The 22,001-nt window shown below is 44.7% G+C and overlaps 2 protein-coding genes across 4 annotated transcripts in view; one reads left to right on the top strand and one right to left on the bottom strand.

Annotated features, from left to right (window-relative positions):
* Positions 1-93: 93 nt before the first annotated feature.
* On the bottom strand, positions 94-6,184 carry RBBP9 (RB binding protein 9, serine hydrolase). The gene is made up of 5 exons (XM_007461781.1): positions 6,086-6,184; positions 4,642-4,684; positions 3,763-3,868; positions 710-795; positions 94-320 (listed from the first exon to the last, which is right to left on the bottom strand). The coding sequence occupies exons 1-5, from the start codon at positions 6,182-6,184 to the stop codon at positions 94-96; spliced, it is 561 nt and encodes a 186-aa protein (XP_007461843.1).
* Positions 6,185-9,755: 3,571 nt separating this feature from the next.
* The window catches only part of SEC23B (SEC23 homolog B, COPII component), a 40,420-nt gene continuing 28,174 nt past the window's right edge, over positions 9,756-22,001 (top strand). Inside the window, exons 1-9 of one of the 3 annotated variants that reach the window (XM_007461778.1) lie at positions 9,756-10,195; positions 12,808-13,031; positions 14,424-14,481; positions 17,277-17,363; positions 18,720-18,956; positions 19,080-19,165; positions 20,297-20,441; positions 20,851-21,009; positions 21,371-21,486. In XM_007461778.1, the coding sequence (XP_007461840.1) occupies positions 12,811-13,031; positions 14,424-14,481; positions 17,277-17,363; positions 18,720-18,956; positions 19,080-19,165; positions 20,297-20,441; positions 20,851-21,009; positions 21,371-21,486 (1,109 nt within the window). In that variant the 5' untranslated portion in view covers positions 9,756-10,195; positions 12,808-12,810. Of the gene's footprint in view, positions 10,196-12,807; positions 13,032-14,423; positions 14,482-17,276; positions 17,364-17,877; positions 17,879-18,719; positions 18,957-19,079; positions 19,166-20,296; positions 20,442-20,850; positions 21,010-21,370; positions 21,487-22,001 lie in introns of those variants that run through there. The other 2 variants (XM_007461777.1, XM_007461779.1) reach the window with 2 other exon arrangements.

Here is a 22,001-nt window from a genome sequence, read left to right as displayed (position 1 = left end):
TATTCATCTGATAATGGATGATTGTCATCTGTTAATAATCTGATCGTTGCCCTACTCGCATGTCGTTACGCACAACAGCAGGAACGACCCTGGCTATCCTGGCACTTCCAGCATGGACTTGACCACACTAACCAATTCATGAAACTCCGTGTTCTGGAAATGGCCACGGTCAGTGAATCTGTACAATTTGGCTTCCAACCCGTTGGCCACTTCTTGTTGTTCCTTCCAAGGAAGGAAAGGATCGTCGGTGGAGCCAAACTGCACAATGTGAGGGCAGTTGGCTTTGATCTTCTCCCACTGCCAGGGGCGGCTGAAGTATCCTATGAGAAGAACACACAACCTCTCAGTGTCATGGATACTTTCCATTCTCACCAATCTAGCGAGGACCGTGGCAGAGACTCAGAGAATCAGAGCCCAAGTGTTGAGTCAGAAGCCCTTCTTCAGTTTTCAGATCCGTAGGGCTTGATACCATAGCTACTGGTGAAGGGGGGAGGATAGGGCTCAGGGGTTCAGTTCTAGACTACGGGTTAGATGGTGGTTCACTGCCCTCTCTAAGTGCCTAACTTATACCTAAAGATGGGTGGTAAATATTCCTCATGTGCTGTTAGATTTCGTGTTAGTCTGTTGGAAGACAGTGCTGTTTTACTACCTGAGTGTGCAGCCCCGTGGCTACAGGAAGGGCTCTTCCGGTTCCTGCCTTCAGACTTACCGCTTGCCCGTTCGTTGTCATCCCCCAGGTCAGACGTGTACGCAGACACTAACACGATAGCACACACCCGGTGGGTCTCTGCGTACCTGGAGCGAGAGGAATGGTGTAGCTGATGTTTAATGTTAAATCTGGTCCCAGAAAGTCAGTAAGCCACCCAAAACTCATTTGATTTAGCTTACAGAAAGCACATGCTATAGGCTGCTGAGGTTAGTAGGAAAAAGAGCAAGGAAAATGCAGAAATATGAGCCCGGTGGTTAATCACCTCACCTGGGCTACCTGAGTTTCTACTCTGTTTTCAAGGTACTGCAAACCTCTTCCATAATTCTTTCTGAATAAACATAAAAAGTGTAATCATTCCCTTTGATGTGTGCATTCATCGGCAATTACTTGGTTGGTTAACATGTGGATTCCCAGGCTCAGCCCAGAGCATCTGATTCAGAGGATTGTGAGTGAGGCAAAGGAATCTGCATTCTAAGGCGTGACACCTCCCCAACCCAGGTGACAGATGCAAGTGGTCTGTGACTGTACCATCCCAGAACTGTGCCTCTCTCACACACGCTTGTTTGTGTTGTCTTACCTCTGTCCCCCCAAGGGCATCCCTCAAGGGCAGGTCTGAGCCTTCTCGATTTTTGTGACCCTGTTCCCTAGAACAGTGCCCGGCAAACAGACACTCAGCTAACTGTAGACAGTTCCCTCACTGAGCAAAGGCCAGGGCTAAGGAAGGACCTAGAAAGGTAAGAGCTCTAGGAGGCCTTGGTGCCAGGCAAGATTTAGGGTTGGTATTTTGTTCTCGTGCCTAAACTTTTCCCCCAATCTTTTGCTTTGAAAAATGTCAAACTTACCGAAAAGTGAGAACAACAAGCACCCAAGATTCATTAATTTTGCTACAGTTCACCCCTAAATACTTTAGCACGTATCCCCTAAGAACACGGCTGTGCTCTTATGTAACGACAGTATCATTCTTACACCTAATACATTTAGCACCAAGACAGTAACATTACCTGTATTCATTTTTCCCTAGTTGTACCAAACTGTTCTTTAAAACATCTTTTCAATCCTAGATCTGGTCAAAGATCACGCGTTTGGTTTCATGACTCTTCAATCACTTTTAAATTTGTTTTAAATGAGACTGACGACTTTTAAGAATTTTAGGCCCATTTTCTTGTACGTTATCCCCTAAACTGACCTTGTTTCCTCATGATTAGGCTGAGGTGAAACACTTTTGGCAAGACCATTACGTAGGCAATGTTGTGTCCTTCCCACTCCTCCACAACGATGGGCACACGATGCCAGTTTGTCCCTTTACTGCTGAGACTGTCAGATTCCCTAGGGTGATACCCCTCAGATCCCTCCACTGTAGAGACAAAATTCCACCTTGTGACTAATAAGTAACTGTGGGGTAGTCCTCTGTATCCTGTTCCCCTATGATCTTAGGCCCCATGGCTTTAGAATCTGGTTTTCTCCTTGCCTACCTTAACTTTAGAAGTTAATTTTTAGAAGGTTCCTGACAATCCTACAATAAATTTCAGGAGTCTTTAAAAGAAGCCACATTGTTATTAGCCAGCGGCCTGAGAAAAATTCAGTTGGCCTTGGGTTAGCACAGATTTCAACATAAAGAGCTTTCTTCATTTTCCAGACAACCCCTGGCAGCTTATAAACACTATGTACCACAATTCTGTAGGTCCACATAGGAAAGCATTATTCTGGTAGCTTCCACAGGTGTGGCTGAAAGGTTATGGAACCTGGCAAGATTTCTCTGACAATCGATTCACGTGACATCCTGAGGGGCTGCTGGGAACAAGAAGCCACACAAAAAACATAATCCTGGGACTTCCCTGGTGGCACAGTGGTTAAGAATCCACTTGCCAATGCAGGGGACACAGGTTCGAGCCCTGGTCCGGGAAGATCCCACACGCCCCAGAGCAACTAAGCCTGTGTGCCACAACTACTGAGCCCAAGTGCCACAACTACTGAAGACCACGCACCACAACTACTGAAGCCCGCGTGCCCAGAGCCCGTGCTCTGCAACAAGAGAAGCCACTGCAATGAGAAGCCCGCGCACCGCTATGAAGACCCAACGCAGCCAAAAATTAATTAATTAATTAAAAAAAAAACAACAACATAATCCTTTGTCATCTAGCCTCGCAAATACAGAGGAAACCCAACCCTAACAGGCTATTCAGCCAGCTCCATCCTTACACTCCAGGCCTTATAAGCCTGCAGGGTGACGTTCTAATGGGGAGCAGCAGGGAGGCACCCATGACCCCTGGGGGCGGGGGCTGGGGCTGGCCGGGGGGAGGGGAGTGGAGGGCAGTGCGGGTAACAGCCTCCACCCTCCAACGGGGAGTTATCAGCGCCTACCATATGCCAGACACTCTGCCAAGCACCGGGGTTTCGTGTCAGAGTGAACAAAGCCCCACCCTCATGAAGCTTATATTCGACTGGCGGGAGACAGACAAGAAATGAATAGGATGTCAGGTGGTGAAAAGTGCTACAGATAATAAGGGGGGTCATAAGATACAAAGGGGGTAGGATTCGGTGGGGTGAGGCTGCTGTTTCATGTGGAGTGATTGCAGAAGGCCGCACTGAAAGGGGACGTGGAGCAGAGACATAGAGAGGAGAAGGCCATGCAGGTGTCTGGGGACAGAGTCCAGGTAGAACAGCGGCAAGCACAGGCCTAAGGAAGGCACAAGCTTGGCGTGTTCAAGGAACTACACTGATGTCTGTAAACCAGGCTGGGGGCAGCGAAGGGGAGACAGCAGAGACGACATGGGGGGCGGGGGGCTTGAAGGCCAAGAAGTTCCTCTGAGGGTGACGGGAGCTGCTGGGGTTCGGAGGCACTTGTGTTTTAAAAGGGTCACTGTATCCCAGTAAGAGCAAAGTATCTTTTTAATCCACTAACCAAACCAGGAAGGAATTAGGACAGATCATGTTACTACTCACTGTCTCCACTGCAGTGTAAACTTAAGATGTGCACGAAGTATTTCCCAAGCAAGCTTGACTGGAGCCCACAGGGGTAGGGGGGGATGGTGACAATTCAATAAGGACCACACCTCATGGCTGCAATGGCCCCAGAACTGTGGCCTATGATGATAGTCTCCTCGTCACAGTGCAGCTCCGTCTCCATGAAGGGCAGCCAGATGCTCTCTCGAGCTGTGACTAAGGTTCAGGGGAAAGAAAGAGTCTGTCACTCAACAGGGACAGTCTCAGTCCAACGCTGCCCACCTTTCTAACAGAGGACCATTCAGCAAACCGCAGGACCACAATGGGGGATGGGGCTGTTTTAATAGGGCCAAAGTTTTTTTTGTTTGTTTTCTTTTTTTTGTTTTTTGCCTGAAAGACTCAAATCTGTAGTTTTGGTAAATAGTTTTGTTTTTATTTTTTAGCATTTTCTTGAAAGGAAATACTAAGAAAATAAAATATAACTCTGAAGTTTAATGTAAACTTTCCAACTTAAAAACAAAAATCCTCTTGACAATATTGTCTCTCAAGTTCATGTCCATATATATTCTTTCTTCCCAAAAAGGAAATTCCTGAGACAAGTCATAGGCACTCAGAACAAAAGTGGCCACGTTACATTTTCTAATATTAGAATCTCATAGAGATGCTGTAAGTTTTGTCATACCTCTGCCTCAAATGAAACACCCATAAATTTTGCCTGAAAAGATTTGACTTATAGAAGGGAAAATCCATTGCTTACAAAGTTGAAAATTAAATTCTTCTGAGCCCAGGTGCCCTTCTTGATCCTTACTAGAATTTTCTATCATGTTTTTTGGTTTGCACCCTCCTCCCCCAAATACTTGCCATCATTCACTCTGAGCTACGTATTCCCTTAGGCTTCTCTGCTAGGATATTCCTCTTCTCTACTGGAAAATGACAAGATCAAAACCCAACAAGAGGAGGCTTTTTAAAGACACATTTAAAAAACTTACTTGGGTCAGGCATGTTTTTAGCCAAACACTGGAAACCAGGTATCTACGATATGAGAGGGAGAAAAAAGGTATAATAAAGAGCTTAATTACAACTAATACTTTGCTAATAAGAAATGAGACAGCTGATATGAGCTTTATCAATTCAATAAGTAGCTGTTTATATCATGAAATGAAGTGGGGTAAGTGCTACAGGATTACATATGAATATAAAATCCCTCCTCATAAACTCCATCTGTCTGTAGTTCTCTATCTAGCCAGCTCTGCAGATCTCTTCATATGTGCAACTGCACATGTACATTTATCACCGCTGGCATATACATAGAAAGAGGGCATAACAGATTCTAGACAAACTGACCTGGAGCCAATCAGACTATACTCCAGGGAGTAGGTAAAATGTGGTACATAAACGTGGTACAGAAAGCTGGAGATCCAATCCTCTTGGACAGCTGCAGCCCTGACCTTTTGGTTTGTAGCTCTAGCCATGGCTCTCAGCCACAAGCCTGGAATTTTATTCTAGAGACCCACTCTAGAGCTCTAGAGGTTGGCAACTCAGGAAACAGCCTTATTGCCTAGTTGTGGAAGACCGTTTAAAAAAAAAATCAAGATGCACAAGACAGCCCAGAGTTAGATGCCATTTTTATAAAGCTCACAAAGAGGCCAAATTTAACAATATATTGCTTAAAGGATATACATAGGTTGAAAAGTACATTAATTTTTTAAATTGTTTTAAAAGCGAAACAAACTTTTAAAATTTCATACGGCAGGGAAACGGGATGGAGGGACATACAGGTGGCTCTGAAGGTATTCATAATGTTCCTAGATTTCAGTTTGGTGAGGGACCCTCAAGTATTGGTTATATTACACTTCATAATGTATGTATGTGTTACATACATCCTTTGTAAATATCAATATTGCATATTAAAATGTTTAAAAATCCGAGACAGGTGCTTCCCTGGTGGCGCAGTGGTTGACAGTCCGCCTGCCGATGCAGGGGACACGGGTTCGTGCCCCGGTCCGGGAAGATCCCACATGCCGCTGAGCGGCTGGGCCCGTGAGCCATAGCCTCTGAGCCTGCGCGTCCGGGGCCCGTGCTCCGCAGCGGGAGGGGCCACAACAGTGAGAGGCCCGTGTACCGTAAAAAATATATATATATATATCCGAGACAGAGAGCAGAGAAGACTGGTGTAGAATTATCTGGGAGTCCCATATCTGAACCTGCAGGCGATACAGGGAGCGGGCTCGGTCTCCAGTTTCTAGAGGTGGAGCTTATACTCCGAGCCCAGAGAGGAGCCCTGGCTGTTTCACCAGGCGAACTTCCTCCACTACTTGTAGAGTCTAAGAGGGGGTTCCCAGCAGGGCTCTGCACAAGGGGGTGGGAGCGGGGAGCCCTCCGGCCTCTCCCGCGCCAGCCCGACCTCCCAGTGCAGCGAGGTGCGTCTCCTACCTGCTCCAGCTCCCTCTTCACCCAGCTGTACCAGCCGTGGGTGGCCACATCCTCGCCCCCGTTCCCGGGTACGATCACCGCCTTGCAGGGCGCCGCCATGAATGCAGCCGACCTGAGGCGCTCAGAGCGCGTGCGCGACCGGGGAGCCTGCCCGTGGCATTCCGGGAACTGTAGTTCGGGGCGCCAAGAGCGCACCCACTGAGCTTCTGGTTCCCTACTGCACAGGGCAGCCGCAGACAAACCTTGCGGGTTTCCAGCAGCTGTGTAAGTCACCTTTTACTTGCCTCTTGCTGGCCCTTCCATTCCCCACCCCCTTTATTTGGGACAGACTGTGACATGCCCAGAATGTGTTATCTCTTACCTAGACTAACTGATACTTGTATAGAAAAGTATGTTTTAGTTTCAAAGAAGCAGAACACAACCCGTTTTCTTTGTTGAGGACTCCTGATTTCAAAATAGTTCTTAAGAGAATAGTCAATATCAGCCAATAACAGTCAATACCAGTGCGGCATGGCAAAAAAAACCCCAAAAAACAAAAAGAAAATTAGGACTCAAACACTAGTTCTTAAAAAAAAAAAAAAAAAGCGTTGCTGAAACCCTTCGGGGCATTTCTGGGTTTTGGGGGGGCATGAGCCACCCATTACCTTGCACAGCCCTTCAATAAACCTTTCTCTGCCCTAAACTCTGACGTTTCAATATTGTTTGTCCTTGCTCTGCATCAGGCACATGAACTTGTGTTCACTAGCGTATCTAGGGGTCCGTATATCCAAGACACTGAATGGTTCATCCTGGTTTTTGTACTGAATTCCTTTCAGCGTGTGTTGGAGGTCAGCGGCTGCAGTGGCTCATGACTTGATCCTTACAGAACTGGATGGCAGACAACATTCTTTGTTTTACACTCTATGTTTGTGCATCTGTATGCCTTCATGGCTGTAATCGCAAAGGTCTTCACCTCTTGTAAGAGTATGAAATGGTTTACTAACTTTAGAGTTCTAACGAATTCGATTATTACATCTTTTAAAGAAGCTTTGTTCTCATTGCCTCTTGCCATATTAATTATTTTAAGCTGGTTATTTTCTAAGAAACGGCAGATGTGGAAAAAACTCTTAGCCAAGTAGGAATTATCCTTTTGTAAGACACATTTACATTTGTAAGGGAAGTCTCCATTTGTAGGTTTTCTCCCTCTCTGTACTAGAAAGAGGATGGCCACATCTCTATAAAGTTACCAGTGGAGAAGGCAGTGACTTAAATCTGCTCAACAACCTTACCCTTGTTTACTGCCCTTTTCCTGGTGACTTCCCATAACTGACTCCCCACCCTCAATATCCTCTTTTGTCTTCAGCTGAGGATCGTTTTTAAGGTGAGGACTTGAAACATTTTAGCAAGTTACTCATTTTCCCTAGGTGTCTCCCATGTATACATGTTACTAAATTTCTATTTCATTTTCTCCCGTTAATCTGTCTCATGTCGATCTAATTCTTAGGCCAGCCAGAAGAACCTAGAAGGAAGGAGGAAATTTTCTTCCTTCCCAATGCCTATCAAGATAACTACACAGTCACATAAATCAACTATTCCTAAAATTCACTATTCCTAAAATAAGGAAATTAAACTTCTAATACATTAACGTGGTAGATTTAAAAAAATCCTTCTTACAGTAATTTCTAGTACTAGGAATCCAGGTTCAAATAAGTCAAGCAAATTTTTGGCAAATGATATCTTCTTAATGTTTGGTTAAAAAAACCCCAGCTATGTCTTTCTGTAAAAGAGAAGAATAAATCTGACTCCACGTTGGATCTGTTTCTTTTACTTTAACCTTTGTATTCTATTGCTTTTGTTCAAGTTAATCACTAAAGGGATGTTGCCTACAGCTTAAAGTATACATAATGGCCAAACTGGAGGAATTCTGCCTCCCACGCCTGAGTGTTAAGCTAAAATACCTTTGTTTAGCTCACAGGAAACATCCTGACCAGGCCCCCCTGTGAATGGATGCAGGAAAAAAAGAAATTAACACATCCCCTCCTGAGTCTGGCTGGAACTGAGGCAGGAGGTAGATGGGCCCCAGGCTGAACAGTTTCTCCCCTGCGGACAGAAACTCCATAATAGCAGAAACTCCATAAAAGCAGGATGATGGAGGAGGCTGGGCCCTGCCCAGATAAGGGATAAAAGACCACATATTCCTCATTCTCAAAGTCAAGGAGACCTCCCCGACTGCACATGTGCAGAAAGGCTCCTTGGAGGTCAAAAAGGGAGGGGGTGCCACCTCCTAGTATGTGACGCCAACTACCCATAGGCCTTTTCACTACTATCCATCTTGGCTAAGAGATGCGCACCCACACAGGGGAGAACCCTGAGATATACCAAATTCGGACTCAGAACCAGGCGAAACAAGATGATTGGTTAGAGGAAACCATGAAGAAATGCCCCATAAAAGTGATTCAGACTGCCACGAGGGCGTGACTCTCTCTCTGAGCCCGCCCGTGTGGCTCTCCACACGTACTGTACCCTTTTCCCTCTTAATAAACACTTTACTTGCTTCACTACTTTCCGTCTCTATGTAGAAGTCCATTTCTACACAGCTGATGGGCCGGGGCCTTGTCACTGACCACTGGTCCCTGGTGGTCTGGTGGCTGGGATTCAGTGCTCTCATTGCTGCGGCCATACCTCAGTCTCTGGCTGGGAACCGAAAAAATCCTGCTTTAAGCCGCTGCAGGCCGAGGCCACCCGAGGTCAGAACCAGACTCCTGGGTCTGCGACCTTCCGAATAAAGTCGCTAGTCCTTTCCCCAACTCATCTCTCAATTGGCCTGTTGTGCGGCAAGCAGCACCAGCTTGGACTTGGTAACATTTTCTCACTGTGAAGTATGATACAAATGTGTATTGTATCTTAATTGAGTATCTTTACTGAGGGAATAATTGATTTGAACTTCCTGAACTTACACCAGTTTAAGTATTAAAAAACCTACTATTACTCTTACATAATGCTTTAGATACACGAAAAGTGTAAACTTGTTCAATAAAACTGAACCATTATTCGACGAATTTTTATATTAACAGCAATTAATTTCGTAGCACATCGACCTAAAACTAACTTCTATGATTTGTTAGTCACTTAAAACTTTGCACTAATATTAAATTGAGCTAATTAATTCTTGGACGCCTTGATATGCTTTAAGCATACTTTTAAGTTTATATAATTTTGCTTATTTTTATATGCTACAGACGGGCTATATCTCTGGGTCAGATTAATAAACGTGCTCGGTTTTGCCACTTATAAGAAGGGGTAAAACGGCCATGGTGGCTGTAGAAAGCCGTGCTCTATGCAGTTTGGTGTTTTGTTAGTCTCTTAAAATGTTTGACTACGACAGTTCCCAATTATTCACCTTCTCATGGAAGGGATCGAGAGGGATTAGCCTGTGCACTAACGCCAGCCTCCGCAGAGAGCCGGAAGGCACCTGTGCGCGAACGAGGGGCGAACGAGGGAAGAAAACCCTGCAAGGTGAGGAAGAATAACTAGACCTGTTTAACTGACAGGACTCCTGCGCGCATGCGTCCCCACGCTCAAGGCTCACGCTCCCTTAGCCTCGCCCCTTTCTGCGCGCCGACACCTCCTTCCGGCCAGCTTCTGTTTCCTCCGCGAGGAGCCCCGCCCTCTTCCGGGGCCACACATCAACGTTCTCGCTTCCCGGTAACTAAGGCGAAGAGAGGGACTTCCCACTGAAGCGAGCGGGCGTCTTATTGGAGTAGGGCGAGCTCCTGAGGCGCGCTGGCTGCGCCTAGGAAACAGTTCCCTAGGCGCCGGTGTTTCGTGAAGCAGAAAGGTTTAGAGGTGAACGTGGAGAAACGTGTATTCTGAGTAATTGTGATTTTGAAGAGCCAACCACGTCTGTCTTGCCCTGTTCCAAGATGGCGGCGCAGCCTTTCTAAGTGTCTTGCTTCCGCTCGCCCGCCGGGGAGGCGCTCTTTGATTGGCCAGCGGACGGCGCCGTGGCGTGACGCACAGGGCGCTAACCAATGGGCTTAGGGCTGAGCTGGACTTGGCGGTGGGAACTGGAGCCCGGTTCTTGCAGCGGTGGGTGCGTACGGCTGCGGCCAGGTGAGCGGCTCCGGCCAGGTGAGTGGGGAGCACAGGTTATGAGAGGCCGAGGGCAGGGACCGGAGTCTCTGCTAGGGGCAGGTGGGTTGCTCCTGGGGCGAGGCCTTTTCCCGGCGGTCAGAGGAGCTGAAGGGCCCGAAGACCCAGGGGTCTGCTGAGAGTGACGTGGTCCCAGCCAGGTGGGGCGGCCGGCTGGCCGGATTCTGGCGCAGGATCCCTCGGAGTCGCGGGGGACAGAAGGACCCAACGTCCAGTTTACAGTTGAGGAACTCGAGATTCTGGTTAAATGACTTACGCTTCGTGACAGAGCCGGAGCTAGAACCCAGGTCTTCGGACTCCCTTTAAGGATTAAACCTTGCTTTACCTTAGTTGTGTCCTGAAAAGTCATACCTTAAGGTGGAATGAATGGTACAGATTTTTTTTTTTTGGCAGATACGTCTACAGGATCTTTACAGTTTTACTTTTTCATTCATTCAGCTGTTAACCTATTCTGAAAGCCTTCCCTTTTGAAAATATGGTGTTAGTGGTAGACCTGTCTCTAGAAAAATGCCCCTTGGCTCATGCACACAATTTTGCATACAGTTTCAGAGGACTTATTGACCCTGTGAAGTCCCCTGTTGGCTATGTGCCCAGAGTTAAGAATCTGTGCTCTGGAGGGAGTGAGCGGAAGAGGCAGTTGGAAATGGAGAGCGCAGGTTTTAATATGTGGATGCCTGGGGACATGGGATGGAGATAGTGCCTTTTAATAATGATCTGTTTTGAGAAGGAAAACAGCCACTTAATGAAGTCTGCCGAGGTGCTTGCTGAGAATTGGGATGTTAGAACTTGCTTTCATTCCCACCTGAATTACCCTTTATTAGCCAGGAAGCTGCAGAAGTGTTTTCTGTGTACACAGAACTAGTTTCCCGCTTTGGCCAGAGATAAAATAGATGCCTTAGAGTTTCAGTTGGAACAAACATTTGGAATTTTTGTGGTCCGCGTTGTGTGTAATAGAGTAATTCATTTGCATTTATAGCCCTGTGTTGTTCCCTTAGTCCAAATTAACAGTATGGCACTTCTCAAAATAGCTTGGAGACAGTCATTATTCAGCATTGCATAAGTGAGCATTAGAGGCCACTTATATAATAGAGTCTTTTTTTAAAAAAATTATTTATTTCTTTTTGGCTGCGTTGGGTCTTTGTTGCTGCCCACCGGCTTTCTCTAGTTGCGGTGAGCGTGGGCTACTCTTCGTCGCTGTGTGTGAGCTTCTTGTTGCTTTGGCTTCTCTTGTGGTGGCTTCTCTTGTTGCGGAGCACGGGCTCTAGGTACGTGAGCTTCAGCAGTTGTGGCACGCGGGCTCAGTAGTTGTGGCTCACGGGCTTAGTTGCTCTGCGGCATGTGGGATCTTCCCAGACCAGGGCTTGAACCCGTGTCCCCTGCATTGGCAGGCAGATTCTTTTTTTTTAAATATTTATTTATTTATTTTTGCTGTGTTGGGTCTTCTTTTAAATGCGTGGGCTTTCTCTAACTGCGGCAAGTGGGGGCCACTCCTCATCGCGGTGCGCGGGCCTCTCACTATCGCGGCCTCTTGTTGCAGAGCACAGGATCCAGATGCGCAGGCTCAGTAATTGTGGCTCACGGGGCTAGTTGCTCCGCAGCATGTGGGATCTTCCCAGACCGGGGCACGAACCCGTGTCCCCTGCATTGGCAGGCAGATTCTCAACCACTGCGCCACCAGGGAAGCCCAAGGCAGGCAGATTCTTAACCACTGAGCCACCAGGGAAGCCCTATAATAGATTCCTTAATTTGTCATTTTTCCCATTGTTCTCAAGAGTTTTGTTCCCTTGAACCCTAATAGCTGAAGTGTGTGTTAGCCTAGATTTTAGTATGTAAACAGGATGGAGTTGGCATTATCTGGGTTTGAAAAATGTACTTAGTCTGAATGGCTGTTTCATTAACTGGAATCTTCCAAGGCATGAGCATAAGTGACTGTGGTGAGGGGACAGGAGCTGGTGAGGAACTCACTTAGCATAATAGCAAGTGTGCCTTTGTAATTTTGGTGATCCTAAGTAGAAGTACCTTGGCTAAGAACTGGTAGCTGTTCTTGTTGTGGATAGGATTCGCACTTCAGTATCCAGTTCTTTTCTCCATAATAACGGAAGGAGGGAAAGGGCACAAAACCAAGATCGCTTGGAATGTAAATTATAATACAGTATTTACTCGAATAGAGCAAGGAGGAAAGGGGGTCAGGGAGGAAGGTAGCTGGATGCTGAAACAGGGTTTGAGGCTTAACCCTTGAGCACGGGGCTGGAATTGGCTTGGCTGAGATGATATGTGATCTAAGAGGAGATTTAAATTACTATTATTCACCTACATGCAGCTTAGAGATGACCAAATGATTGTAAACCTTCCGCCCCTTTTATTTTTTTAAGGGCTAGAAAGGAGGGTTGAGAAAGGAATGGGAGAGGTAGCTGTGAAGTTACTTGGCTCTGGGGGGTCAGAGAGAAGTGAGATGTTGTCATTCTCCAGTGACAGGTTCTTCCAGACTAAGTGTTTAAGAAACGTGGTGTTAGGTGGTCATCTTTTTTTGAAGTTCAGTTGAGAATTTCACATACGATTAAACTTTATCTTTAGTGTTTTTTTTTTTTTAGACAATGGCAACATACCTGGAATTCATTCAGCAGAATGAAGAACGCGATGGCGTGCGTTTTAGTTGGAATGTGTGGCCTTCCAGCCGTCTCGAGGCGACAAGAATGGTTGTTCCCCTGGCTTGTATCCTTACTCCTTTGAAAGAACGGCCAGACCTGCCCCCTGTACAGTATGAACCAGTACTTTGCAGTAGGCCAACTTGCAAAGCCATTCTCAATCCACTTTGGTATGAATTCTTTTAAAAACTAGCAAAAATGATGAATACAGTAAATTATGACTTTCCTGTGATTCTCCTAAAAGTGACTCAGTTGGCAAAGATGTCAAATTTGAGATGAGTAGTAAATGGTGAGAGTCTTAGGTGATGAATGCTTGTGGAAATCTCCCTGGCCTTATATTCTACGTAGAATTAGAACTTATGGGAATGAGGTGGAGGTAGAGGGAAAGGATTTATAATTTTTTGTTTTTCTGATTTTCAGTTTGCTTTTGCCTTAACTGTTGATTTTATTGGTGCCTTTCAAAGCATTTTCCAAAAAATATCCAAAAGCTTTAGAGAGTTTTATTGTACCTACCTGGTATGGTGATGCTGTATGGCAGGAAGAGGTAATAGGCAGAAGAAATTTGAACTCTTGATGATTTTATTGTTAAGTGGAACTTTTTTTTTTTTGGCGGTATGTGGGCCTCTCACTGTTGGGGCCTTTCCTGTTGCGGAGCACAGGCTCCGGGCGCGCAGGCTCAGCGGCCATGGCTCATGGGCCCAGCCGCTCTGCGGCACGTGGGATCCTCCCAGACCAGGGCACGAACCCGTGTCCCCCCTGCGTCGGCAGGCGGACTCTCAACCACTGTGCCACCAGGGAAGCCCTAAGTGTAACTTTTTTGTGCCTGAAATGGTGACCTATGATAGCTCTCTTAAATGTGGGCACTCTTTGAAAGAATTTTTAAGCAAGTGAAGAGTGTCATAAATAATCTTTAAAAGATAAAATTTTTATATGAGGGAACATTTTTTACTTCATTCTCCTTGCTCTTACTTGGTGTACCCATGTATAAGATGCTGCTGCTCTTTTAAAATAATAGCTGATCGTTAATTTTCTAAATGTAGAAAGGGGGGGAAGCAACTATAAAGCATTATCTTGAACCAGTTCTAGGAAGTGTATCAACCCAGAAGCATTCTGCTCAACTTCTTCAAGTGAACTAAGTGTGGTTAAAGTCTGAGTTGTTTTTCCTGTGTGTTAAATGTCCTTTTAGTATTAAAATTTCATAGTTTCATATATTTGAACAATAAAGACATTAGAAAAATCATAAAGAGTATGTTTAGATAACAGGGCAAAAGGAAATAACCTATAATTTTTATAACTCATGAATTTCTAAATATTATCTAGGGAATCAGAAAAGAGCAAAAAGGATTTAGTAGTTGCTCATTGTTGCTGCTTGAAGGAGCCTTTCGGAGCACTCAGCAGCCAGAACTCTAGCTGCAGAGAATGTGTTGCATACCTTCATCCATTGAGGCACCCACACATGAACACACATCCGTGTGATTTACTGAACAAGAAGTTTACAGTTAAATGCTTTCTACCTTAAAAATGAAAACGGTATCTGGTTGTAATATTTATTTTTCTCACAGTCAGGTTGATTATCGAGCAAAGCTTTGGGCTTGTAATTTCTGTTTCCAAAGAAATCAGGTATGTGAACTGTAATTATTTTACAAGTATTTCCTGTGTTTCACTTTAGTTGTCCTACTCTGAAAAAAATTAAGTGAGGTTGACTTTGTGTCTGCCCTGGCACAGGGCACCTGTCAAGGTAATATTTCTTAAGCCTAATATTGAATGTTGAACATATGTGATTTTCGTTTTGAATGGTCATTCAGTTTCATTATATGAGTCTTTGTCTTTGCTGTGGAGGGGACATAGATTTCCTTTTTTTTTAAATAGGTTTTCTGTAAGCACTGAGTATGTTACCCTAGAAAACAGATAAGGTGTTTATATTACATTTGATTTCAGTTTATTCTAATTGGATAGTGTACATTACAGGATTTTCATTTTCGATCTTTCTAACTTTTAGGGTCAAGTTGATCTTGTTTTAATTTAAACATTTTTAACTACTAGACTAGGAGCTCACAAATGATGAGAGAGACTTTTCTTTGAAATGAACTATGCCTGTGGAGGAAATGTTCAAAAAGTGGGTTATGGTGATTATTGCACAATTCTGTGCATTTACTAAAAATCATTGAATTGTACATTTAAAATGGGTGAATTTTATGGTATATAAACTATACCTCAATAAAGCTGTTAGAAAATAATTATGCCCAACATAATATATAGTGCTCTAGCAGATCTTAGGATATTAATAACATCCACTTGTTTATTCTTACATTTGATCATAATTGATTAACAGTCTCATTCTCAGATAGCTCACACTGAGTCCAGTGGTGAAGAGACCAGTGTGCAGTTGATGACTTTTAAGTATAGTCTTGGGAATTAGAAGCAGATACCGTACAAGATTTGTCTCCCTGGGCGATTCAGAGTGTATGCAGATCTTAAAAACATTCCTACGCCCTGTTATATTCAGAATTGATGTCTGTTTAATGTAATTTATTGTTAAAATTATAAGGCATCTAAAGACAATGTCAACAGAGTAAAAGTCCATCCCATAGAATGGGTGAAAATATTTGCAAATCATGTGTCTAATAAGGGATTGATATTCAGAATATATAGAGAACTCCTAATACTCAACAGCAACAGGAAAGCCCAACTCAGAAATGGACAAAGGACTTGAATAGATATTTCTCCAAAGACGATAGACAGATGGCCACTAAGCACATAAAAAGATACTCATCGTCACTAATTATTAGTGATGTTTAGCAAATGGTCCAGCATTCCCACTTCTGGATATATACCCAAAAGAACTGAAAGTAGGCTCTTGAAGAGATACTTAAACACTCATGTTCCTAGCAGTATTATTCATTAGTGATGTTAACCAAATAGTCCAGCATTCCCACTTCTGGATGTATACCCAAAAGAACTGAAAGTAGGGTCTTGAAGAGATACTTAAACACTCATGTTCCTAGCAGTATTATTCATTAGTGATGTTAACCAAATAGTCCAGCATTCCCACTTCTGGATGTATACCCAAAAGAACTGAAAGCAGGGTCTTGAAGAGATACTTACTCATGTTCATAGCAGTATTATTCACAATAGCTAAAACATAGCAACTGATCCGAGTGTCTGCTGATGGGTGAATGGATAAGCAAATGTGGTCTGTATGTTCAATGCAATATTAATAGCCTTAAAATGCAAGGTGTTCTGACTTATGCAACGTGATCGAACCTTAATGATATTAATTGAGTGAAATAAGCCAGTCACAAAAGACAAATACGGTATGATCCCCCTTGTATGAGGTACTTGGAGCAGTCAAATTCATAGAGAGAGAAGGTAGAGAGGTGGTTGCCAGGGGCAGGGTGGGGGTGATGGGGAGTTACTGTTTAACAGGTTCAGTTACTGTTTAACAGGTTTCAGTTTTTCAAGATGAAAAAAGTTCTGGAGATGGATGGTGGAAATGGGTGCACAACATTATGAGTGTATTTAAGACCACTGAACTGTACACTGAAAAAAGATTAAGATGGTAAAATTTACCACGATTTTTAAAGATTGAGGAAAAAAATCAATGTAAAAGCTACAAAATTAAAAGTTTGTAGAGAAAAAACAAAACACCTATGACATTATGTTAAGCACCAAAAAGCAGGTTGCAAAATTGTGTGTATAAGGTGATCTCAGCTGTGCTTAAGTAGAAAAAGTGTGGAAGGAAATACACCGAGATGTTGACAATAGCTGCCTCCAGGTGATAGGAGCACGGGGGGGTTTGTATCTTTTATCTTATATTTTTCTTGTACTTGCCAGTTTTTCTACAATTAACATGTATTACTTTATTGATAACAACTAGAGTAGTAAACCCAAATAAAAGCTTTAGTCTTCCATGTAGATTATTGATGAGACAGCTAAAATTTCAGCCCTTAATTTACAGGGCAACAATTTGGAAATGGTTTTTAATAGTGTGTGTTTTAATGATTTAGAAGTTACACGATAACCTAAAACTGCATTAAGAAAAAGTTCCAGTGTGATATAGCTATAGAAGAGGGTTATAGATTTTAAATTCTGATTAAAAAATGATTGATTGATAGATTGATTGATGCCCCAGGTCTTAGTTGCAGCATGCAGGATCTTTAGTTGCGGCATGAGAACCTTTAGTTGCGGCATGCATGCAGGATCTTGTTCCCCGATCAGGGATTGAACCTGGGCCCCCTGCATTGGACCACCAGGGAAGTCCCTTAAATTCTGATTTTTGTATTTTAGTAACATGTTCTACATTTTGTGCTTTCAGAATTAATATGTGGTCATTAGCTATTTTTATAAATGGAAAATAAAAGGCATAATGTATCTTTCAGCCCTCATGAAGCATTGCTTTGTTTTCTTCTCTTCAGTTTCCTCCGGCTTATGCAGGCATATCTGAGGTGAATCAGCCTGCTGAATTGATGCCCCAGTTTTCTACAGTTGAGTACGTGATACAGGTAATTGTTTGCTGCGCATTTAAGGAGCAGTGTTAAATTGAGCTGCTTTTGAAATACTTTGTCTTCTGTGTCTCTTGCCTGTCTGGACGATTTAAAGCTGTGAGGCCTACAGGATCCTGAACATTAGGTCATGGTACGTGTGCACTTGATGGCATCGTTTTCCCGTCTCCATAGAAGGCTACCAGAAAGGTAGCACTGATTCAGTTCAAAACCCGCCCTCCACAGCCTTGTTCGTCTCAGTTGATGGTACCCCATCTTCTAGTTGTTCAGCTTAGAAGTCTTAGATTCATCCTTGACATCTCTCTTTTTCTCACATCCCATATCTAATCTGTTAGGAAATCCCTTGCAGTTGATATTTACAGTTGATCCAGAATCCAGCCACTTCTTTCTCCCCACAGCTCCTGTCCTGGGCCAGCCCCCGCCTCTCACTTGAGTTATTGGGGCAGTCTCTCAGCTCTTCGCCCTGACTTTACCCTTTTGCCCACTTATATTTTATTCTTCACCCAGCAGCCAGGGTAACCCTTTAAAACATCACATTAGGTCTGTGTTCAGAAACCTCCAGTGGCGAAAATGGCTCCCTTTTCACCTGGAGTAATAGACAGTCTTCAGAGTTCTGTGTGAGCTGGCCGTGTTACCCTTCTGACCTCAGCTTCTTTTAGGGTCCTCGTTCAGCCAAATGGGCCTCCTTGACTTTGCTCAAGCGTGCTGGGAACAGATGTGCCCCTGGGCCTTTGCTCTGGCTTTTCCTCAGGCTAGAGCTTTCTCCCCTGTATCTGTATTGCTCCCTCCCTCTCCTCCAGGTTTTTGCTCAAATGTTACTTTCTTAATAAGGCTGCCCTGACCTCCCGTTTAATGGTGGAGCCTCCCTGCCCCCCACCCCCATGCCCGGCGTTCACAATCCCTCCCCCTTTCTCTGTTCCGGAAAGTTAGCTCCTGAGACAGGCAGGGATCTCTAGCCTTTTGGTTCGCTGATGTATCGCAGGACCTGGAACAATGCCTGGCGTTCAAAAATGTGGAATAAATTGTTGGATATAAAGTAGTCTTTATGTCTAGTTTGTTTAGATAAAACTTGTCATTTAATGAAGTAAGTAGAGGTTTGTTTCAATGTTCTTATCCCTGACAGTCAGTATAAATAAAGACTTGTTACTTACATGACTTGTTTTGCTTTTTTTTTTGGCTGAGCCATGTGGCTTGGAGGATCTTAGATCTCCGACCAGGGATTGAACCTGGGCCCCGATAGTGAAAGCGTGGAGTCCTAACCAGTGGATCGCCAGGGAACTCCCTTGTTTTGCTTTAAAAAGAGCTGGTTATGTCTATTTGTATACTGATCATTGTGCTGTTTTTCTTTGCATAAAGCGAGGTGCTCAGTCGCCTCTGATCTTTCTCTACGTGGTGGACACATGCCTGGAAGAAGACGACCTCCAGGCACTCAAGGAATCCCTGCAGATGTCCCTGAGTCTCCTTCCTCCGGATGCGCTGGTGGGCTTGATTACGTTTGGGAGGATGGTGCAGGTCCATGAACTCAGCTGTGAGGGGATTTCCAAGAGTTATGTCTTCCGGGGGACGAAGGATTTAACTGCAAAGCAGATACAGGTTAGTGCCTTGCTTGTCCCCAAGCAGGACCAGGGATGTTTCTTAAAAATTCATTAAGAAAAAGGGAAAAAAATGTCATTCACTTGTAGTGTTAAGGGAAATGAGTCTTTCTGGTTTGTGTAGGACATGCTGGGCCTGACCAAGCCTGCCGTGCCCGTGCACCCAGCGCGCCCGGCACAGCCACAGGAGCACCCTTCCATTTCCAGCAGGTGAGCTTGGACGTGCACATGCACAGCGGCGGCTGTGGGCGGGAGGGAGGGATAGCAGGAGGGCTTTTGTTTTTTATTTTTAGAGGGGGAAAAAAGACTCAGCCTAACCAGTATTTAATGTTTAATAACAAACATGACAAGTCAGTGTACGTTTAAAATTTATAACTAAGTTAATATATAAATATATATATACACGTGGGGCAGATTTGCTCAAAATATTTTTCCTGTTAGACTTGTATCATCACAGAGATTTTGAGATCACTGTACGCAGTCATTCCCCTCTTATTAGATACATGGCTCTTGTCCTTTTTGATGCTTAAGTAAAGCTGGGGAAACTGAAAAGGCTTCTGTTGGGTGTCCTCTAACAAGCCTGAGATTGGCCTGCTGTGCTCCTAGGGCTGCCCAAGGCTGGGTTAACAGTCGGCAAACACGATAAGGTGCTTTGCTGACATGCCTGGCACAGCCTCTTCTCTAAGAAACTGGTGTTCCTCCCTGTATGACTCCCAAGGTTCAAGAGAAACGCAAATGGAGTCTTCAGAACGATGAAGATTGTCCATGTCCATGAACTTTACATGGACTGAGTTTATGTTAGCATGTCTTTAGGGATTTTTTGCTGCTTAAAATTTAATTAAACTGATTTGCTCCTATTTGAAATTGATTTTTTTTCCACGCTACATAAGCAGGTTGCTATATACTAGGCTTTAAATGACATTTCTGAATAAAATTGCTTTGAGTTTTTTGTGTTTGTAGTTAGAGACTTTTTTTTTTTTTTTTTTTTTTTTTTTTTGCTGTACGTGGGCCCCTTACTTTTGTGGCCTCTCCCGTTGCGGAGCACAGGCTCCAGACGCGCAGGCTCAGCAGCCATGGCTCACGGGCCCAGCTGCTCCGCAGCATGTGGGATCCTCCCGGACCGGGGCATGAACCCGTGTCCCCTGCATCGGCAGGCGGACTCTTAACCACTGCGCCACCAGGGAAGCCCTGTAGTTAGAGACAACTTTGAAGGAAAAAAAAAACTGCAAGTTTTTTGTACTCTGATACTTATTTTGAAGAGCAGTAACTATGTGTCATGCAGGCTGAAGACCAGAGTACTTTATTAAATCAGGCTTGACGTGTCCATTCAATATCATGCAGATTTCTGCAGCCCATTCACAAGATCGACATGAACCTCACTGATCTTCTTGGGGAGCTGCAGAGGGACCCATGGCCCGTACCTCAGGGGAAGAGACCGTTGCGATCCACTGGTGTTGCTTTGTCCATTGCTGTTGGCTTGTTGGAGGTAACTCAGAATTTACTGGGACCTGTCGGACCACACAAGCTTTCTCACAGAAGTTGTGTTTGTTGGCCTTGTCTGAAAAATCAGCTGTGACCGCAGTCAGCTGGCAATGTTAATTTATCAGAACGTGGTTCAGTGATTATTATTATCCACACTGAAGGAGCCCTTGGTGTTTTGAAAATACAAAAAATTTTCATGAGAAACACAAGGCCATTAGGGCACAGTAAATAAAAGTGCGCCAGACCCTCAGGTTGGAAGAGAGAAGCTGCTTCTCGGCAGCATCATCTGCGTTTTGCTGCAGTATCATCAGTAGTCACAACAGCTGAGGACAACTCACATTTGGAGCATTTCTGTGGGAAACATGCTTGGGGTGGGCTGTATGTTCCTAAAATGCTGCCACTTACTGCTTTAGGGCACTTTTCCAAACACGGGAGCCAGGATTATGCTGTTTATTGGGGGTCCCCCTACCCAAGGACCTGGCATGGTGGTTGGAGATGAACTAAAGGTTCCTATTCGTTCCTGGCACGATATTGAGAAAGATAACGCCCGCTTCATGAAAAAGGCAACCAAGGTAGGTGCTCCTGGCTCAAAGCTGTAAGTGTGGTCACCCAGGTGGGGTTTGGGCTGCCCTGGAGTGACAGCTGCTCTGCTGAGGCCATGCTTTGTGGTCATTGAGTACCTCTTGCTGAGATGACCTTCCAGATCTCGGCTGATGTTAAGTATCTGTCCCAGTTCTGAGACCTTGGTTAGAGTGGGTGGCCCTAAAACTGCTACAAGTGTTTTGAGACTGAAAACGGCAGTTTTATTTTATTTGGATGTTATGAGAAAAACTGCTCCATATTCCTCTCTTTGATCACATCCCTTTGGTGCGGTAAGGCACGCCTAGTGAGTGATGTTGCTGTTCCATAAAGATAATTTTTCTCTCTTTGCAGCACTATGAGATGCTTGCTAACCGAGCTGCTGCAAACGGTCACTGCATTGATATTTACGCTTGTGCCCTTGATCAGACTGGACTTCTAGAGATGAAGTGCTGCACAAACCTTACTGGGTATGTGGACAGTGAACCCCTGGGAAAAGTGAGAGTGCTTATTCTAAGGAATGAGACTTGAGTGATGGAACCGTGGGAATGGCCAAGGCTGGCTCAGATGAGCGTGCAGGTGGCTCTGGGCTGCAGTTTCGGTGCCTGGGGAGGGTGTGTGGGCCTCTTGGAGGAAGAAGCTGTGATCAGAAGGAGGTCAGGGTTCACTGTGAACTTGTCGTGTCAGAGTAACTTCATTTCTTAGAGTTGTTGCAGACACCAAGGCAGGAAAGCAAGCATGGAGTATGTGGCCTTCAGCACTTCCTTGTGAGAAGGGGGGAAATAGGCTGAATGCTAGAGCAATTAGGAGCCCCCTCACCTGGCTTAGTAACCGCACCTCATGACAGCTGGCACTCGCTCAGCCTGGAGGGTGCGGTGCAGGGCGGGCTGGGAGCCCAAGTCTTCAAAGCAGGATGGTGCCCAGCCAGCTGCCTTTGGGGCCCATGGGCACACTCGAGCCTCACCCCAGACCTCCTGAATCAGAG

This window comes from Lipotes vexillifer, unplaced genomic scaffold (genome assembly GCF_000442215.2).
Source record: "Lipotes vexillifer unplaced genomic scaffold, Lipotes_vexillifer_v1.1 scaffold285, whole genome shotgun sequence".
In the NCBI taxonomy this organism is placed as follows: domain Eukaryota; kingdom Metazoa; phylum Chordata; class Mammalia; order Artiodactyla; family Lipotidae; genus Lipotes; species Lipotes vexillifer.
This window is presented reverse-complemented; position numbering and strand designations above follow the sequence as displayed.

Excerpts from the sequence above, each read along its gene's own strand:
- RBBP9 (XM_007461781.1), bottom strand. The coding sequence starts at position 6,184 with ATGGCGGCGCCCTGCAAGGCGGTGATCGTACCCGGGAACGGGGGCGAG. Across the intron at positions 796-3,762 it reads GGGGCCATTGCAGCCATGAG|GTACGCAGAGACCCACCGGG; the intron begins GTGTGGTCCTTA and ends CTCTCGCTCCAG. Across the intron at positions 321-709 it reads TGACAACGAACGGGCAAGCG|GATACTTCAGCCGCCCCTGG; the intron begins GTAAGTCTGAAG and ends TTCTTCTCATAG.